The sequence below is a fragment of the Haliotis rufescens genome, unplaced genomic scaffold (genome assembly GCF_023055435.1).
Source record: "Haliotis rufescens isolate VD_foot unplaced genomic scaffold, xgHalRufe1.0.p SCAF_5, whole genome shotgun sequence".
In the NCBI taxonomy this organism is placed as follows: Eukaryota; Metazoa; Mollusca; class Gastropoda; order Lepetellida; family Haliotidae; genus Haliotis; species Haliotis rufescens.
The window spans coordinates 10,994,373-11,010,255 of record NW_025964223.1 but is presented as its reverse complement, the minus strand read 5'-3'; the positions used below and the strand labels follow the sequence as shown (position 1 = coordinate 11,010,255).

Here is a 15,883-nt window from a genome sequence, read left to right as displayed (position 1 = left end):
ATTCTTTCATTCTTTTTCCTCCTTCCTTCCGATCTTAATATATAACATTTCTCCCCCACTCGCTAACCCCATACTTTCTCTCAATCATCAACAAATCATCTCCATGCGATGGCTCCACATCTTGAAATACCTCTACATCCTTATCTTTTATCTTGCAATAAACCAAAACATTTTGAGAAATCACTTACACGCTTATCACCAGGCATATCTTGATGTATTTGTCACTTGGCCTAACATTCCGCATTTCTGAAAATATCTCAACAGGTTTTTGCATCTACTGCAGCATAAACCTTGTTGACTTTTAATCAAGAAAATGTGCCCAAGGTAAAAACACAACCTGAAGACTTATTGGTGTTTAACCAGAGAAGTGACATGAAATCTCATCTACAAACTCGGGCTCCCTAAGGGCAAACATCCTACACATTCCAGGACGGATTACGTCTTCTCAGGTAGAAGTAATTATGCAATGAGCTGTTTTTTCTCTTCATGTGGCACCTGTGTAAGGGGATTTTCTGCTAGCTTACTGTTATCTGATGGGGGATTACTTCTGCATTTCTGGGCAACTGAAGAACGGATAGTGTCAGGGGTGATCCAATTAAGAAAGGAATGAAAGAATGGGTGAATGAATGAAGGATGGATGTGGTGGATGAATGAATGATAGGTGATTGAATAATTAAAGGTGGATGAAAGAATGGGTGAATGAATGAATGAATGAATGATAGGTGATTTAATAATTAAAGGTGAATGAGTGAATGATGGATGTGGTGGATGAATGAATGATAGGTGATTGAATAATAAAAGGTGAATGAAAGAATGGGAAAAATGAATGAATGATGGATGTGGTGGATGAATGAATGATAGGTGATTGAATAATTAAAGGTGAATGAAAGAATGGGTGAATGAATGATGGAGGTGGTGGATGAATGAATGATAGGTGATTGAATAATTAAAGGTGAATGAAAGAATGGGTGAATGAATGAATGATGGATGTCATGGATGAATGAATGATAGGTGATTGAATAATTAAAGGCAGATCAATGAATGAATGAACGAATGGATGAATGAATGAATGAATGAATGAATGAATGAATGAATGAAGAATGAATGAATGTGATTGAATTTTTTATGAATTCATATTTTTTCATTCATGACAATAGTTAATATGTGAGGTTACAAAAATATCCAAAATATGCTCCAGCAATTGAGAGACATGAACATTACAGCAGCAGTGGTGACGTGAGTGCAGCCATGTTGCTGCACATGACGAGCACTCCCTAAACAGTAGCTTCATTCATCAGTGTCAGCACAACAAGGCCATGTTTCCACCCACACGTCTATTCCATCAAATATCTGTCAATTCAATCTATTTCTTTACAAACCACTTAAATACGGCATCAATAAAAGTAGTAAACCAGCTCACATTCATGTTCTTTTCATTGTCGGCGTTCTCCGAAACGTCACGTGTTGAACGCAAACAATTCATTCAAACAGCAACCAAACAATATGGGCTCTTTTTCATCTGTTTGTGTTTAATGCAGCTGAACGCACAGTTAATGGTGAATGAGGTCTTTCTGCTGTAGTAAAACTATCAAGACGATCATCATTTAGTCAGACTGACACACACCCTGTACAAACTCTTGAATCTACCACTCCTAACTTGAAGAAGGGTTACAACTAATCTCAACAGCCTTACTAGCAAGGATTGAGATGTACTACCCTTGTAATGTTAAAACAATGGAGAATCTGGGAAATTTGTACCAGCCCCCAGGAATCTGTACTGGCCCCCATGAATCTGTGCTGGCCCCCAGGAATCTGTGCTGGCCCCCATGAATCTGTGCTGGCCCCCATGAATCTGTGCTGGCCCCCAGGAATCTGTGCTGGCCCCCAGGAATCTGTGCTGGCCCCCAGGAATCTGTGCTGGCCCCCAGGAATCTGTGCTGGACCCCAGGAATCTGTGCTGGACCCCAGGAATCTGTGCTGGACCCCAGGAATCTGTGCTGGACCCCAGGAATCTGTGCTGGCCCCCAGGAATCTGTACTGGCCGTAAAGGCAACTAATGGGATCGGGTGGTCTGTTGTAAGCTCGCTGACTTGGATGATGCATGTCATCATATCTCAATTGCGCAAATAGATGTTCATCACATCAATCACTGGATTGTCTGGTCCAGTCATGATTTAAAGACCACCGACTTTGGAGAACAATAAGGGTAACTAACCTTCACTTATTGGCCAACTTAAAAATAGATTCATTGTTGAAATCAATGACAAAACTCCTGCTGCGATAGGATAAAAAGACTCCTCCAAATGTTACATTTTTTCCGCAATTTTGGTTTGCCATATATGTAAGTCTAATGATTAACAAATAAGCCGTGCTACTTGTATACTACTCAAAAGAAGTAAAAGAACACCCGATTCTTTCATAGTCCTTTCAACATTAGTCCGTCATACAGACCCTGAAACAAATATATCCAATACAGCCCATGCAAGTCTATAATGTTTAGCAAGTCTAGATTACTACAGTATCTGAAAATGAAGGTCTCTGGGCTCCTGTTTATTATATTTTTATAAAGATAATTTAACAACTGTTGTTTTCTGTAAGATATGTTCATTTCAGAGACTAGACGTCAGTCTATTTCTAAATGAAAAAAAGCATATAAAATAACCTGGGAGTTTTTAAAATTCTTTTCAGTGGTACATATGTCACAAACACCTTGTAGGTTTGTTCACACAGAGCAACTGGGTTAAAACTGTCTTAACAGCATCAATCAAGTTGGTGAAATTAATGAGAACTGTGGAGCACTGAGCACACTATCGTGAACTCTCCCCAGACGTATAGCTGCGAGGAGCTTGGAGCGACATTGGACAGTACACTATACACCAACCTACTGTAGCTGCCAGCCATTTGGACTGAACACTGAATTAAGGACTATCAATGGCACAGTGTTGTTCAAATATATCCATATATCAAACAAATGAACAAACACCATGAGTTGTGAGGGAAGTAGCACTTAACACTACACACTGTCCAAATATGATAAGTTGTACACTTGGTGTACTATCTGCACAGAAAATAGGACATTGTTAATATTGCTAAACATAAATATCTGTTGCTCTTCATGAAATATTTCCTTAATCGTCCTTTACATCGTTATGATTTTTATAACCAAGGAAATGGTTACATGATGAAATACAACACGTATCTATCCACCATATATACCTTTGGGAAAAAAACTTGCCAAAAGCATACCTTAAATTTGTAATGCGTCATATCAAATATGATTTACTTGCCATCATAGATGTTTACACACCCATGAAGCTCCTAGCTGCGTCTTTCATGGGAACAGTTGGCTACCTGTTAAATGATCTTCTATTCTATCTCTTTTTTATCAGCACCTTTCTGCATAATCAATAACACCTGCCAACATTTAGGTCAGCGTTTTCATACTTTCTCACAGTGATAAATGAGCAGCAGGTCAAATGTTTAAGTATTTGGACAAAGATACAAGCTTCAGAAAACAGAGCTCAATAATTGCATCAGAATAGATGTTATCTAACGACATGGACTAAAGAAAGTTGTGAATTTCGGTATGACTTTTTCCTGAAACTGCCCCTCTAACTTTTACCTCCATATTCCTATTCAATATTCATTAGCATAACCTTTTCTTTCATCATAATCCTCTGGAGTATTCCCCTTCGCTAGAATGACTCAATGCTAATTACCATATCACCAAACACCACAGTATAACAAGCAACAAACACCACACATGAAAATATGTAAACAAACAACGTCCATATCACCCACCTGGGAAATATACAATCCAATACGAATCACCTATTTCAGTGTAATCCATATCATCACAGTCATTATAGCACCTTTCACTGCTAACTCAGCGACAGAAACATGTGCAATCTGGCCAAGTTAATATGGGTCAAGACAGTCTGTAGAGTAGTGATCCCTCACTTGGCCCACCCTGAACAGTCTGACGTACACACTCCAAAGGCTAGCCAACTCGCGTGCCTGTTCAACCCCTCTCACGTCCGCCTCCCAAACTCCACTCACTGTATGTTTCCAGAACACTGACTTCCATCAGATCTTCTGGGTGAGCATGGTTAGATCATTAATCATGCTGTTATATAATTTACAATGGGAGTTGTTAACAGGTAGGTTTTTCCACATACACGACTGTAGGCAGGGAGGTGGGATGAACAGTTTACACGAGTTTGCAGTGGAGCATGGACGCTGAGCTGGCTGGGAGATAATGTGCTGACTCGAGGCAGCGTGTGTACACCGTCAATTGCGATACTAACAACAACCTATTGACAGGATTACTATAAAATGTCTGGGAGGACAATGAACATAATAGAGAGTTGCAACAGTAATATAAAGACTGGATTTCCCGTAGGTGTCTTGTAATCATAGCTTAATGTCAGTATTCATCTACTCTCTGTTCAATTTCCTTACCTTCATAAATATTAATTTTCAGATTATTCCCAGGTATATTATAAATACAGCTTTTAATTGATGTTAGTTTATATCTGATACACAGGCAGGATTGTATGTGAATGATTTAATGCTGACTTGGTCATCACACTAAAACAGTTAGTTAAAATATTTAAACATTTGATTCCACAGATACAAGTAAAATTCATGCACTATGACTTGAAAATAGACAATCAGTAAAACTTTGTGATTAGCAAATCAAAATTTCAAAGCATAATAATAACAAGGGCAAAAGTGAGTGTGGCTCACTAATACCCCCGACCCGCCTAGTGTGTCAGTAGTTTCAAATTAAATAATGGATAGGGTTAGGGTTTGAAAAATTCATGAAAAAATGGAAAATTAATAAAAACAATTTTTTTCTTTTGACTGCACCCCCTCCATATGACACAGATTATATGCACTATGTTTGAGATGAATCCGCTGAATAGTTTAAGAGAAATCGTGGGGACAAAGTTTTCGGACTGATGGACGGACGGACGGATGGAATCTTGGTATAACTATATACCCCCGACCTAAAAGGTCGGGGGTGTAATAATAATAATTCCCATGATCTGTGTCTAGACATCATGAAAGTAATCCAAATTCAATTTGGTTCACCTTCACTATACGACACCCACTCACATTATGGATAGTCCACATTGGACTCAAATCAAACATGATTTCATATCCAACTGAAATAAGCGCAATATTCTATTAATAGCCACTGATGTAATTTAGACGGTCAAGGTTGCAACTTATCTTTACCTAACAACTCACATCAGTCCATGCCTTGTGCTTTATACATAGTTCCTGTTTTACTGTCTCACAATTAAAGGTAAACAACTAAAGCCGTACGATGGGGGTATGTGAATAATCCAGTCTGGACCACATGATGAGCATCAATCAAAATCACAAGGACGTGACGACATGCATCAAGAAGTCACAGAGCCAGACCACTCAGTCTATGCAGTATATTAGCTTTAACAAAACCTTTAAAACAAAACTGGTCCAGGCAGGCGGGCTAGTGCTAATTTCAATCCCTGTCCATTAAGTTGCCTCAAATATGTACTACTAGCCTTGCTCCAAGGCTGGACTGAAAGATAAGTCCATGGATGTGTAGTAATTCTATCTTCCTAAGAGCAAGTCGAGATGTTGTGGACGGAACAAAGACTCCAGTCTCTGAAGGGGACAACTTGTTCTTATTACCGTATTCGACGTAATAAGTGCCCCGCTCTAATAAGCGCCCATATTTGCTAATATAATGAATAGCTAGTGAACAATCCTAATTAGCACCCCATCCGATTGATCAATGTTCACAAGACTTATCTATTCGTGTATAATACGCACTCGTGTGTTATGTGCTCCCTTAATTATGGGCAATTAAATTATTGAAAAAATATCTGTCGTGTATAATACGCACAGACTTTTCTTTTGTATCATTTCAGGCTGTTAGCATAAACCACGAAATTTACAATCTTTCAAATGTTTTTTGTTCTCACGAAAATTATATTCTAATAAGGGCCCCCTATTTCTAATTTTGAGAGCGCCCTGGGCGCTTATTACGTCGAATACGGTATATACATAATCTAAAAATTATAATTTAAACATATAAATATTGCCTCAGAGACTTATTGCCTACAGGTGTCAAGTCTCTGCTTTGTGCAGCATTCTTCAGAAATTAATTGAAAAACTACCCTGATTGCATTTTGTGCCTTGTAAAAAGCATCATGTCTGTTGAAGGTGACTCTGTGTCTTCATCTAAGATTCATCGTGAACTGTCAAATGTTCGTTCCATGTAGCCTAGCTGTAATCTATTCACGAGAAAAGAATGAAGCTATTTTTTAGGTGATAGTATCTTTCTATTTATAATCGCAAAACAGCAAACACTGCCCAACACCTGTTTCCTGGGACGACCAGGAGCTGTGAGGATCATAAGATGAATGAAGCAAGAGTTATCCAATAAAAGTCAGAGTTCACAAACAGCTAATCAAATATCAGCAATATATACATCAGTATGTTTTAGCCCTGGGACACCCCAGGGTGATATATCTCGTATTACATCCCTCCACCGACCTATTCCTCTATACTGGGGGAAATCTAACAGTAATGTCCTCCAGAAAGAAATAGCCAGGACATTGAGCAAAAGGTTATTAAAGGTATATTAGGTTAAAACCAAATGTCAATCATTTCACATCAGCTTTGTCTTCAAGACTGTTATTATGCATGTCAATCTAGCAGATATATTTCTCTTAATAAAACAAGTATCAGTCAAAACCCTGTTGAACGAAGTAAGTCTTTTGAAAGAATTATCCTACAGTGAAACACTGCGGTACTGTTGGTCTGTAGGTGTTTGTTTGTTTGTTGTTTAACGCTGCACTCAGCAATATTCCAGCTGTATGACGGAGGTCTGTAAATAATCAAGTCTGGACCAGACAATCCAGTGATTTACATCAGCAGCATTGATCTAAGCAATTGGGATACGATGACATGCATCAACCAAGTCACAAGCCTGACCACCCAGTCCCGTAGTCGCCTCTTACGACAAGCATAGTCGCCTTTTACAGCAAGCATGGGTTGCTGAAGACCTATTCTACCCTGCACCTTCACGGGTCCTGTAGGTGTTCACTGGTTGTGTTTGGCTGGGCAGTCCTGCATGAGCTCTCATCCAGATTGATTAAAGCTCAACTGTGAGACAAATTAGGAGACTAGTGATGATGAAACAATACAATTTGTCCCACTCTATCAAATGTCAAGCCTGTGGTTTACTGTGGTCATATTTTATACAAGTTTGCCATAAACAAACATGTTTTATTTTTTGAATTTTTTGTTAGCATCCCTTCATGTTCAATAATGGCTTGGAGGCAGTAAGGGATACTGTTCGAGTTATGTCAAAACCTGAATAAAACCTGATAAGGTCAACATGACATGTTCACCACACTGCATGATTCTGCATTTCCAATTTCCTGCATACCTGACTTCCATGTCACTTAACTTATCCAAACATCCTGCTAGCCACAAGCAGGATCACCCTTATGAGCTTCTAAAGTGCTCTTTGTGATATTGAGAAATTAAAATTCCTCTGAGAGAGGAATTGATGACAATAATATGGAGACGCCCACTCTGATGATTGTATGGATGGAAAGTGCTGTGAAGTACATCATTCCTCTTGGGGGATCCAGACTGCAGCTGCTGGAGGGGGATGTCTGTGCTGGGGCACATTGACCTGGGGACATGGGGGGACTGGCACAGTGTGGGTGGGGCTGCCTGATCTAGGGACGTGGGGGATAAAGGTACAATGGAGAGGTGAGGCGCACTGGGGGTGGGGCATTCTGATCTGGGGACGTGGGGAGGGAGGCAGGGTGGTGGGGCAGTCTGATCTGGGGATGTGGGGAGGGAGGCAGGTGGGTAAGGCAGTTGGATCTGGGGACGTGGGGGAGGGAGGCAGGTTGGGTGGGGCAGTCCGATCTGGGGACGTGGGGACGTGGGGAGGGAGGCAGGGTGGGTAAGGCAGTCGGATCTGGGGACGTGGGGGAAGGAGGCAGGGTGGGTGGGTCAGTCTGATCTGGGGACGTGGGGAGGGAGGCAGGGTGGGTAAGGCAGTTGGATCTGGGGACGTGGGGGATAAAGGTACAATGGAGAGGTGAGGCGCACTGGGGGTGGGTCAGTCTGATCTGGGGACGTGGGGAGGGAGGCAGGTTGAGTGGGGCAGTCGGTTCTGGGGACGTGAGGGAGGGAGGCAGGGTGGGTGGGGCAGTCTGATCTGGGGACGTGGAGGGAAGCAGGGTGGGTGGGGCAGTCTGATCTGGGGACGTGGGGGAGGGAGGCAGGGTGGGTGGGGTAGATGGGGGTGGGACAGTCTGACCTGGAGACACAAGGAGTGGCATGACATAGGGTTGAGGGCAGGTGCAGCCTTGACTCTTTCACATAGCTGGCACACAGCTGGGAACATTGTAGAGAGGGATAAAAGAGGAGTGATTTACTATGCATATACTTTGACTTGCCTTAAATAAAGGATTTGGAAAAGTCGTATTTAACACACTAACACATACACACTCGCACACGCACACCCTAACACCAACACACTGTCATTCATAAACACAGCTGTACAGACTAATGCCGGTCATATAGTGCTAGCCCACTGAGATACCATGCCGCAGTTTAACATGAATACCCCACTCAGACACAGCATACTGACTCCGAGCAAACCAGTCCTTGTTTCAGCCCTTAATGCCGAGAACCAGGCAGGGTAACAACACTTTTGGGTATGACACGGCCAGTGATGAAACCACCGACTTTCAGCTCTCACCGACGACAGACGCTCTGTCCACCAAACCACAGAGTGGGTCCACCCCAGTGTGACCTTGAACACCAGAGAGGAGACAGTTAATGATATCATTACATGTTCTAGCCATGTCATCCCGACTCCAAGCCGACAACACAGCTATTCCTGTGTGTGGACATATCTGCAAGCTGCGATACACGCACAGGGCAGAGTGACCTCCAACAGGACGCAGAGGTCTAGCAGACCAATGGAACCTGGATGTCCTAACCTGATTTCAGTCCCATACTGCCATCAAAATAGATTGACACAGCCTAGTGACTGGTCATGGTGTCGATATCCATATCACATCAACAGTCCATAGGATGTCTGGGTCATTCTGTATAATAAAGTCAAATGGTGTCCCCCAACTAACACATGTCATACTCAAATTGTTTTATTGGTTTCAATTACACTGAAGTTTTGAAAATATAAACTGAATATATTCAAAAACAATTTTTTTTTTTACAGGTACATATTGTTCATGATAGTTGAAATATGCACGGCAGTGTCATTTCTCATCATTTTAGATGCTTACAATTGATGGATAAAGGTTACCGGAAATAAAGGATTATTTATTTGGCCCAACAAGATAACACTGCCAGGTAACACAGCCTACATCCTGGCTTCTCCATGTGCAGCCTGTGAATGGTCACGAGTGAGTGAGTATGGTTTTACGCCACTTTCAGCAATATTCCAGCAATACGACAGTGTGGGACACCAGAAATTGGCTTCACACGTTGTAACCATTGAGGAATCTGACCCAGGTTAATTATCAGCGTGACGAGCAAACACTCCAGCCATCATGCTATCACACTGCCAAGATCTGTCACAATGCTAATTCAATGGTAGCTGTTTACCAAAAACAGTCCTGGCCCAAAATCTCACTCCCTGATCAACTCAAAGGGACCACAAATGGTAGTTCGTTATAATCGTAGTTTGTTATATCCGCCAGTTTGTTATAAACGTGTTTGTTATGAACATATTTTTCTGTACTTCTAAAAAAACATTTAAGGACCACACGGCTCTTTCATATCCCCATTATAATCTGTGACAAAATGACAAATTTACTACAGTAACATGTAAGAATTTGGCAGACCAAAATGTTGTTTCTGTAGGATATGTCCAGCGCATCTCAACTGAATAAGATGTAAAACTTAATGCTAAGATTTTATATAGATCCATTGTAACTGTCAATATGCTTGCCTTGATTGGCGAAATCACTGTTACACCAATGAAGTTATTAAAATCACAAGTACAATCTAACCACAATCTAGTCCCACCATAACACTACACAGTCCTACTGCACTGAGCGTCGTGTGAATGTTTCATCATGATTTTGAAACAAACAGAAGTATCTTAAATCATGTTTACTGCTCCAAAACCCCGAAGATGTATCTATAAGTTTTCCTTCCGACCTTTCCAATAAACCTTTCTGATTTTACACTTCAAGTAAAAAACTAGAGCTCTAATCATCATATTCTTAGTTTGAAAATGAACACTTTTGTACACACAAGAAGAAATCCACAACAGATCATGTTTGCACTTCCATGGCGGGTTGGTGCACATTTTCATAGCATTTATGCAATGATTTTGAGGATGTCAAACCCTTGAGGATGTCAAACATTGGCACAAGTAAGATTTAAAGGGGAGGGGGTATGCACCACAACAAAACACAAGTTTCTTTATCTGACAAGACTGTTCCCTTAGAATCTAGCCCTATGTTAAATAAAATAACAATGGACTTGTTACAGATGTGATAAAATGTCAGAGTTGCAAGTCAGATTACCAGAAACACAAATATTGTTTTCACTTTCGACCTGAGTGACAAACCACATTTAACACATGTATAAGGTGCCCTGTGTGACTGAGCACTGAACACGGCTATTGGCAGATTTTACGACTGCTTCAACACAAGGCTGGTTTGGCAGGAAAGGAAGGGCAACCCATACTTTGAATGCTGGATCAAAAATTGGTTGCCCATAGTCGTGATTATTGCATAGACGCTTTGCGTAACTTATCTAATCAGGTCTAAAATGTGAAATTGTTGCTGCTTGTGACATAACAGTTGTCTATATGACACGACACAAACAGACAATCGTGAACGTTGTGATAAAGGCTGATGGGCAATTAAGTAAACAGCAGACAGGTCACAAAACAGGAGAGGCTTGGTCACATGACGAGGTCACATGACGAGGTTAATGCCGATACTTGTTTGTCCTCTCTGAGGGGATTTCCCAGGTTCAATTCTGTTTCAATGCATGCAGTATAAGGGTAGCACTTCATTTCGTGGCAACCTGTTGTGTTTCGTGTCCACACCTTGTAGCCCTGTCTAATTTAAAGTGACACCTTGTATCCTGGTGATTTCTGTTCGGATCAACTCTATGATATTGAAGAGCCATCAATAATAATCCTGATATTTGTTGATCGAAACGAACCATCAGGACACTACCATCCATATTAATGGTAAAACTGCAACTAAATCCCAGTGACAGTCCCAATCATACTGATGATAATGTTCCCTTTCCAAAGGCTATCTGAGTGTTGTGATTCCTGTTAGCGTATTCGACGTAATAAGCGCCCTGCTATAGTTAGCGCCCACGGCGATATTTGTTGATATATTGGCTAGTGAACATTCTCAATTAACACCCTTTCCAATTGATTAATGTACACAAGACTTATTTATTTGTGTATAATACACACTCGTATGTTATATGCACCCTTAATTATGGGCAATTAAATTCTGGAAAAATATATCTCTCGTATATAAACATTTCAGGCTGTCAGCATAAACCACAAAATTTACGATCTTTCAACTCAAAATAATATTCTAATAAGAGCCCCCTATTTCTAATTTTGAGAGCGCCCTGGGCGCTTATTACATCGAATACGGTAATCTATGTAAAGTACAGAAGCGGTGTGAAGGTTCCAGGGTGGTCAGATCAGTAGCCAGAGTTCCCCTGGCAGGGTTTCCTACCTCGGACTGTTTGACGGCGGTGGGCTGGATGGGTTCTGCCGTGACCATGTCCCCGATGTCTGGCGTGGTCGGGGTGGCCTCGAACTCATCCACGACGACGGAGGAGGATGGTGACACAACTTCCTCGACGGTGATGTTGGAGTGGGGGAGGACTTGGAAGAAGCACATCAGGTAGGTCATGATGGACTTCTTGTCAGGGTGGCTCACATCCACATCTGAAACATCAGGTCGTGACTGCAGGTTCGTGGGGTGTACTGATGGGGTGTATGGATGCAGTGAACTGATGGGGGTATTACTGGTGGGGTGTACTGGTGGGGTGTACTGGTGGGGTGTACTGATGGGGTGTACTGATGGGGTATACTTGTAGGGTGTATTGATGGGGTGTACTGGTGGGGTGCACTGATGGGGTATACTTGTAGGGTGTATTGATGGGGTGTACTTATGGGGTATACTTGTAGGGTGTATTGATGGGGTGTACTGGTGGGGTGCACTGATGGGGTATACTTGTAGGGTGTATTGATGGGGTGTACTGATGGGGTATACTTGTAGGGTGTATTGATGGGGTGTACCGGTGGGGTGTACTGATGGGGTATACTTGTAGGGTGTATCGGTGGGGTGTACTGGTGGGGTGTACTGGTGGGGTGTACCGGTGGGGTGTACTGGTGGGGTGTACTGATGGGGTGTTCTGGTGGGGTGTACTGGTGGGGTGTACTGGTGGGGTGTACTGGTGGGGTGTATTGATAGGGTATTACTGGTGGGGTGTACTGATGGGGTGTACTGGGAAGGTGTACCGGAGGGGTGTACTGATGGGATGTACTGATGGGTTGTACTGATGGGGTGTACTGATGGGGTGTACTGGTGGGGTGCACTGGTGGGGTGTACTGATGGGTTGTACTGGTGGGGTGCACTGATGGGGTGTACTGGTGGGTGTACTGATGGGGTGTCCTGGTGGGGTGTACTAGTGGGGTCTACTTGTAGGGTGTATTGATGGAGTGTACTGGTGGGGTGTACTGATGGGATGTACTGATGGGGTGTACTGATGGGTTGTACTGGTGGGGTGTACTGATGGGGTGTACTGATGGGGTGTACTGGTGGGGTGCACTGATGGGGTGTACTGGTGGGTGTACTGATGGGGTGTCCTGGTGGGGTGTACTAGTGGGGTCTACTTGTAGGGTGTATTGATGGGGTGTACTGGTGGGGTGTACTGATGGGATGTACTGATGGGTTGTACTGGTGGGGTGTACTGATGGGTGTACTGATGGGGTGTACTGATGGGGTGTAGTGGTGGGGTGAATTGATGGGTGTACTGATGGGGTGTACTGGTGGAGTGTATTGATGGGGGTGTACTGATGGGGTGTAGTGGTGGGGCGTACTGATGGGATGTACTGGTGGGGTGTATTGATAGGTGTACTGATGGGATGTACTGGTGGGGTGTATTGATAGGTGTACTGATGGGGTGTACTTGTGGGGTGTATTGATGGAGCATACTGATGGGGTTGTTCTATTGGAGCTAACTATACATTGATTGAGGACAGATATCAATACACGTCAATAGTTGACATTGATACCACACCTGACTCGCAAACATCCTTAGTAAATGAGTGAATGTTGTTAAACACTGCACTCAGCAATATTTTAGCTACATGAGAGCATCTGGTAACTCACTGAGTCTGGCCAGGGACAACATTGGTTGACAGCAAGAGCAACGACCCACATCAGTGAGGTGTGATTTGACACACTATCAGTCAATCTTTATATTAGTCGGCTCTTACAGTTTGTTTGTTTGTTGTTTAACACCACACTCAGCAATATTCCAGCTATATGACGGTGGTCTGTGAATAATCGAGTCAATCCAGAGATTGACATCAGGAGCATCGATCCACGTAACTGGGATACGATGACAAGCATCAACCAAGTCAGCGAGCCTGACCACCCGATCCCGTTAGTCGCCTCTTACAACAAGCATAGTCGCCTTTAACGGCAAGCATGGGTTAATTGCTGAAGACCTATTCTATCCCGGATCTTCACGGGTCTGTCGGCTCTTACAACAATCAGGTGTCTGGTGACCTACTCTGAATGACCTTTCCTACTCAGAATCCTTACAGAGTTAATAAATTATTTTTAATGAAAATTAGTGTTTTCTCTAAAACGAGTGTATTTCTCCCCTGTAGCCCAACTCACCTTCTGCGTCCAGCAAGCTGTCGATGGCGAGATGGTCCTGAGCAGTGCGAAACGCATGCTCCAAGTTAGCTTGGTTACCATTGGTCAGCAGGTCTTCGTACTTAAACAACTCAGGCCTGAAACAAACACAGACACAAATTTAGTGAGCTCAGCTAACAACAGTCCATCTGGTCACACTACAATGTACAAAAGAAATGTCAAATATTTTACATAGACTGCAGACATACTTGCACAAAACACAATACTGCTAACCTAAACACAAAAACAAAATGGAAGAAATCCTAAAATCCTAAAATACATTTACAGTGACATGAAACATTAAAACAACAGTGTTTAGTGGATAAATCATTGGTGGATCCAGAGGGAGGTCCAGGGGATCCGGATTCTGCCCTTTCGAAAACCAAATGATAATACTATGTATCACACTACACCGTGGACCGATCCAAAAATACACTTACAGTGACATGAAACATTAAAACAACTGAGTTCAGTGGACACTTCATGGGCGGATCCAGAGGGGTTTGGATCCTACCCACCCTGACCCCCTTTGAAAACCAAATGCAGCATGTTGTAGGTTAATTATCTGAAGGAGGATTTTGGTATTTTCGACCACTCAATTTTAAAAATGGAACCGCTCTTCCACTTTCTTGATCTATCCTACCTGAATCTGTGTATGAGGGCATTGAAGGCGAGGCCAGTCCTCCAACTGGAGGTGAAGTTGTTGATGCTGACGTTCTTGTAGCTGAAACACAACACATCCACATCCTGTACAAAACCTCAACATCTCTGTGGTGCATATAAATGAAAAGATACTGGGGTTTTTTTCAGGGACAGATTAGGATTTTCTGGACATCAACATCACTGTGGTGCATATAAATGAAAAGATACTGGGGGGTTTTCAGGGACAAATTAGGATTTTCTGGACATCAACATCACTGGTGCATATAAATGAAAAGATACTGGGGGGTTTTCAGGGACAGATTAGGATTTTCAGAACATCAACATCACTGTGGTGCATATAAATTGAGAACTTGTTTCTTTCATCATAGGGATAGAAAAGGATTTTCAGGAATGTCCCACTGAATGACATAAGAAAGACGAGTGGAGTGACGCACCCACTGGTACACTGTCTGCACCAGGCCAGCAGAGTCTTCTCCAGGTTGGTCTGACGCAGGTCCTCCATCACGTGTTTCATGACGTCCTTCACCTGAAGACCATCAAGAGTCAAACATTCAGTGTTGATGATAGAGTCAAACATTCAGTGTCAATGATACATCAAACGGTCAAACATTCAGTGTGGCTGATAGCGTCAAACAGTTAGTGTTGATGATAGAGTCAAACAGTCAATGCTACATCAAACGGTCAAACATTCAGTGTGGCTGATAGCGTCAAACAGTCAGTGTTGATGATAGAGTAAAACGGTCAAACAGTCAATGTCAATGATACATCAAACGGTCAAACATTCAGTGTGGCTGATAGCGTCAAACAGTCAGTGTGGATGATTTTGAGAGTCAAACTGTCAAACATTCAGTGTTAGCCAATATTGTGTTCCTCAATCTGATTGGTCAGCCTTTCTTGTCGATTATCATCTGATTCCCTCAAGTCCACACAAGCCCCTTCACTGCGTATGAATAAATAAATAGAACTATTTTTCAAGACAAGACAAAATGTCTGAAGATCATATTCTCCAGCTGAATTTGGGAAACTTTGAGGACGTTTTCAGTTTTGACACGGATGATGCCATACTGAAAGAACTCCTGAATGACGGCAAATGTTGAATGATGATTGACGCCTCTATCAAGTCTATGTTTAAATTAGGAGAAAAAACACTCATTTCATGAATACTAGGAGCTAACAGCGTTAATCGGTGAACATACTGTTAAAAAATACATACATTTGCTGATATAAATATAATTTCTTCAATTCCC

General features: G+C 42.2%; 1 protein-coding gene across 6 annotated transcripts in view; it reads right to left on the bottom strand.

Annotated features, from left to right (window-relative positions):
• The window catches only part of LOC124111021 (dystrophin-like), a 480,101-nt gene that overhangs the window by 338,278 nt on the left and 125,940 nt on the right, over positions 1 to 15,883 (bottom strand). For 5 of the 6 annotated variants that reach the window (XM_048383638.1, XM_048383637.1, XM_046470561.2 and 2 more), the window contains 4 exons: positions 15,071 to 15,162; positions 14,617 to 14,697; positions 13,956 to 14,071; positions 11,775 to 11,989 (listed from right to left, as the gene is read on the bottom strand). In XM_048383638.1, the coding sequence (XP_048239595.1) occupies positions 11,775 to 11,989; positions 13,956 to 14,071; positions 14,617 to 14,697; positions 15,071 to 15,162 (504 nt within the window). Of the gene's footprint in view, positions 1 to 3,801; positions 4,229 to 11,774; positions 11,990 to 13,955; positions 14,072 to 14,616; positions 14,698 to 15,070; positions 15,163 to 15,883 lie in introns of those variants that run through there. The other variant, XM_046470560.2, reaches the window with a different exon arrangement.